General features: G+C 66.7%; 1 protein-coding gene across 1 annotated transcript in view; it reads left to right on the top strand.

Annotated features, from left to right (window-relative positions):
• The window catches only part of CHLNCDRAFT_34729 (hypothetical protein), a gene marked incomplete at both ends in the record, with an annotated part of 7695 nt that extends 3698 nt beyond the window's left edge, over window positions 1-3997 (top strand). The window contains 15 exons of the mRNA XM_005849795.1: window positions 94-351; window positions 545-660; window positions 924-1019; window positions 1169-1335; window positions 1485-1554; window positions 1699-1836; window positions 1993-2097; window positions 2266-2365; window positions 2517-2727; window positions 2893-3038; window positions 3133-3197; window positions 3283-3329; window positions 3466-3564; window positions 3694-3745; window positions 3885-3997. Coding sequence (XP_005849857.1) covers window positions 94-351; window positions 545-660; window positions 924-1019; window positions 1169-1335; window positions 1485-1554; window positions 1699-1836; window positions 1993-2097; window positions 2266-2365; window positions 2517-2727; window positions 2893-3038; window positions 3133-3197; window positions 3283-3329; window positions 3466-3564; window positions 3694-3745; window positions 3885-3997 — 1783 coding nt within the window. The remainder of the gene's footprint in view (window positions 1-93; window positions 352-544; window positions 661-923; window positions 1020-1168; window positions 1336-1484; window positions 1555-1698; window positions 1837-1992; window positions 2098-2265; window positions 2366-2516; window positions 2728-2892; window positions 3039-3132; window positions 3198-3282; window positions 3330-3465; window positions 3565-3693; window positions 3746-3884) is intronic.
• Between the last annotated feature and the right edge of the window lie 456 nt (window positions 3998-4453).

Raw genomic sequence — 4453 nt, 5'->3', positions numbered from 1 at the left:
ACCTGCTCACTACTCGAGGCCCGTTACCCCCCCACCCCCACCCTACCAGAACACACCTCTCCCCCGCTCCACCACCCACCCCCCCTCATGCAGTTCAATGGTCACCAAGTTTGGCCTGTCATCCATCTGCGGTTATCAGACGGTGTGGGGCGTCACCCCCGCCCTCCACTCCCCCCTCATGTCCGTCACCAACGCCATCTCCGGCCTCACAGCCGTGGGCGGCATGGTGCTGGCAGGCGGCGGCCTGGTGCCCGGCAGCGCAGCCCAGGCGCTGGCCGCGGTGGCGGTGGCGGTGTCGGCAGTCAACATCGGCGGAGGGTTCACCATCACGCAGGTGGGCTGCCTGCGGGTGTGATGCATGAGACAGAGCGGCGCCTGCTGCCCACAGAGCGGCGCCTGGGAGTGCCTGCTGTTCCATTCACAAGCAAGGCTGGCTCTCGGCGCCAAACACCCTCCCCACACAGCCATGTCACAGCCATTTCATCACACGCGTACCCCCATTTTGCCCCTCCCTCCCTCCCCTGGCCTGCCACCCTCCCCGCAGCGCATGCTGGACATGGGACATGTTCAAGCGCCCCGACGACCCCCCAGAGTTCAACCACCTGTACGCGCTGCCCGCAGCCGCCGCGCTGGCAGTCTACGGGGCAGGTCACGCAGCGGGTGCGCTGGGTGTGCTGGGGCTCAGCGCGGGGCAGCAGAGGGCTGGCTGCTCTGTGCTGCCCACGGTGCAGCCTGCCGGCGGCGGCATGGCTGTGAGCCAGCTGACTGCTTCCGGGCTGGCGGGGCGTTCCAGGGCCCAGCGGGCGTTGTTTGGGGCAGACATCGGCGAGTGTGCTAGCCCACTGAAGAGTGTGCGGCCCATTGCTGCCTGGCGCCCCGCCTCACTTGCTCTGCCCTCGCCCTTCCCTCCATGCTGGCGGCAGGGTATGACCAGATGGAGGCGCTGTCCTACCTGGCCGCCACTGGGCTCTGCATCGGCGCTATAGCGTGCCTGGCGCACCACAACACGGCTCGCCTCGGTGCGTTGAGAGGGCGTTGGGCCCCTGCCTGTTCCTTAGCTCCGTATGTGGTGCCGCCACAGGGCAGCCTTTGCAGCGCCCTGCCATCGGTGCGGCAAGACCCCAAGCGCCGCTCGCGCTCATTGCACCGCCTGCCTGTACTGCTGCAGGCAACACGCTGGGCATGCTGGGGGTACTCATTGGCGTGGCCACCGCCCTGGGCTCGCTGGCGGCGGTGCCGCAGACCTATGCCCAGATCCTGGCGCTGCTGGTCGCCGGGGCGCTGGCTGGCGCGGCGGTGGCCCGCCGCATCCTCATCACCAGCCTGCCGCAGATGGTGGGTGGGCGGGGCGGGCGGTCTTGGTGGGCGGGCCGGCAGCAGGCAGGCCCTGGCATGCTACGGCTTGCTTGGCAGGGTGGGCGGGGTGGTGCCCCAGCCGTCAGTAGCTGAGCCTCTTCCCCCACTTTCCCCTTTTCCTGCCCCAGGTGGCCGCCTTCCACTCGCTTGTAGGCCTGGCCGCCGTCTGCACCTCCATCAGCAGCTACCTGGCGGGGGGTGAGGCCGGGAGTGTGCTATGTGTGATGTGGCGTGTGGCAGGAACTGAGAGGAACTGCCTGGGGTGGTGGGGGTGCCCTCTGCGCGTGGCACCTACTCCCTCCCATCTTGCACCCCGTCCTCTCCCCGACGACCCTGCCACAGAGCCGCTGCACGTGGACGGCGTGCACCTGGTGACCACCCTGCTGGGCGCCTTCATAGGGGCCATCACACTCACCGGCTCCGCGGTGGCCTTCGGCAAGCTGCACGGCCTGCTCAAGTCGGCGCCGCTGCGGCTGCCCGGTGAGCGGCGGCGCCTGTGGCCGGCTGCCTGTCCCGTCCTCAGCTTCCGGCCCTGTGCTGCTTTATCCAGCCGCCTGCAGCCTCGCTTCCTCCCACACGTCTTGTGGCACGGGACTTGCACAGCAATGTGTGCTGCGCATGCTGGGCCGTGCGCAGGCAAGAATGTGTGGAACCTGCTGCTGCTGGGCGGCAGCGTGGCGGCAGCCTACGCCTTCCTGGCGCAGGCCACCACCGACCGATCTGTGGGCATCGCCGCCCTGGGTGCGCCTGCTGTGCCATGCCTGCTGCGGCATGCCTGCTGCGCCATGCCTGCTGCGCCATGCCTGCTGCGCTATGTGCCTCATGCTCAGCACCAGCAGCTGGCAGCTCACGTTGCCGCACCCGCCAACTCATCTCTGCCGCCGCCGCCGCTGCTTCCTGCGAGGGCAGCCGCCACCAGCGGGCTGGCTGGCGTGCTGGGAGCCCACATGACCGCCTCCATCGGCGGCGCAGACATGCCCGTGGTCATCACCCTGCTCAACAGCTACAGGTGGGGCGCGGATGGCTGGCTTAGTAGGCTGGCTGTGGGATGGAGGCAGCCCAGAGTGTGCCGGAGCCCGGCACAAGTGCCTCCTCCTCGCCTCCTTCTCTCGTCCCTCCCCCAACACCCGCCTCCCTCTGTCCCCCACCCCCCGCTGCAGCGGCTACGCGCTGTGCGCCGAGGGCTTCATGCTGCAGAACGACCTGCTGACGTGTGTGGGCGCGCTCATCGGCAGCAGCGGCGCCATCCTCTCCTACATCATGTGCCGCGCCATGAACCGCTCCCTGGCCAACGTCATCCTGGGAGGCTACGGCACCGGCGGCGGCGGCGGCAAGGGCGGCAAGGGCGCTCAGGCCCAGGGCTCGCACACGGTGAGGCAGCCAGCTGGGCCGGGGCGCCGAAAGCGCTAGCTACGCCCGCCACCCCTTGCCTGCCTGTCTGCCTGCCTGCCTGCCTGCCTGCTTGCCAGCTGGCGCTGCATTGTGCCGGAGTTCCCCTCCACCCTGCCCCCCGCCCCCACTTTTCCCGCCCTGCAGGAGATTGATGTGGCGGGGGCCGCTGAGGCCATCCTGCACAGCCGCTCGGTGCTGATTGTGCCCGGCTACGGCCTGGCGGCGGCCAATGCTCAGTACGCCATCGCCGAGCTGGCCAAGCAGCGGCGGGCGGCGGGGGCCGAGGTCAAGTGAGTGGGCTGTGGTTGGATGGGCAGTGTGCATGCGTGGGTTTGTTTGGTTGGTGCACCATGCAGCCGCTTGCCCCTGGGCCCCTCCCCGCAGGTTTGGGATCCACCCCGTGGCGGGCCGCATGCCCGGCCAGCTCAACGTGCTGCTGGCGGAGGCAGGTGGGCGCCTGCTGTACTGAGCTGCTTGGTGCCGCATCCCGCCAGTGCTTGAGGACCTTCTGTGCCAACGTGCGTACCGTCGCAGGTGTGCCGTACGACATTGTGGAGGAGATGGATGAGGTCAACCCCAAGGTACGCAGCCGCCTACCTAGCATGCATGCCACTCCACGCATGCTTACTGCCCTGTTCCTCCGCCGTTGCTTGTTGTCTGATGGGCTGATGTTGCCCGCACCGCCCGCACCGCTGGCACCGCCCTCCCTGCCTGCAGATGGAGTCGTTCGACCTGGTGCTGGTCATCGGCGCCAACGACACAGTCAACTCTGCCGCCCTGGAGGACCCACACTCGGTCATCGCAGGCAAGCGCGGCGTGGCGTGGCGGGGGCGGCGGCGCTGCAAGGTTGGGGCAAATGCCTGGCATGTTGACCTGCTTGCTGGCGACCCACCTGTGCCCTTCCTGCACTTGTTGCTTCCCGGTGCAGGCATGCCGGTGATCGAGGTGTGGCGCAGCAAGCACGTCATCGTAATGAAGCGGACCATGGGCGCAGGATGTGAGTAATGGGCAGCTCAGGAGGGATGGGTGGTTGAGGGAGATGGGGTGCCGCCCGCTGCGAGCTGCACGGGGGCTGTGCAGCTGTGGGACCTGTCTGATGCACCAGGCATTTGAACGGCTTGTGCTGTTGCCTGCAGATGCCGGAGCAGACAACCCCGTGTTTTACAAGCCCAACACATCCATGCTGCTGGGCGACGCTCGGGCTGTCTGCGATAGGCTGCGCGCCGCGGTGGCGGAGCACAGGGGCTGATATGGCCGGCGCAGCCGGCCCAGCCATCGTTCACTCACAGCAAAACCCTCTCGATGCAAGTGTACCTGACTTTGAATTTTGTATTGGTGTACTGGTTTCCTTGGTGCTGACAGCGATGCTACCTACCTCCTGCTGAAGGATTGCTGTTGTTTTTCACCAACTACTTATGACATGATAAGCTATAGATTTTAGCGCACTCGGCAATGGCCCCTAGCAACTGATGATCACCATTCATGAATGACTGAACCCGAGCGCTGTAACCGATCTCTGTCGGTGCTGTTCAAATTGCATGTGTTTTAAATATCGTGAAGCTCATCAAATGCTGACAGTAAACATTGATAGAGATGTTCATGCAGTTGAGTTCCATCACCCACGCGCCCGCTTGTTGCCGCCGCCCTCGCTGTCGCTGTCGCAGGTCCTGTCCCGCTTCCGCGCCTGGCCCGCAGCGCGCCCCTC

Source organism: Chlorella variabilis (assembly GCF_000147415.1).
Source record: "Chlorella variabilis unplaced genomic scaffold CHLNCscaffold_5, whole genome shotgun sequence".
NCBI classification, from domain to species: Eukaryota; Viridiplantae; Chlorophyta; class Trebouxiophyceae; order Chlorellales; family Chlorellaceae; genus Chlorella; species Chlorella variabilis.
Note: the sequence above shows the minus strand (reverse complement) of the source record. Positions and strands in the feature narration are given on the sequence as shown.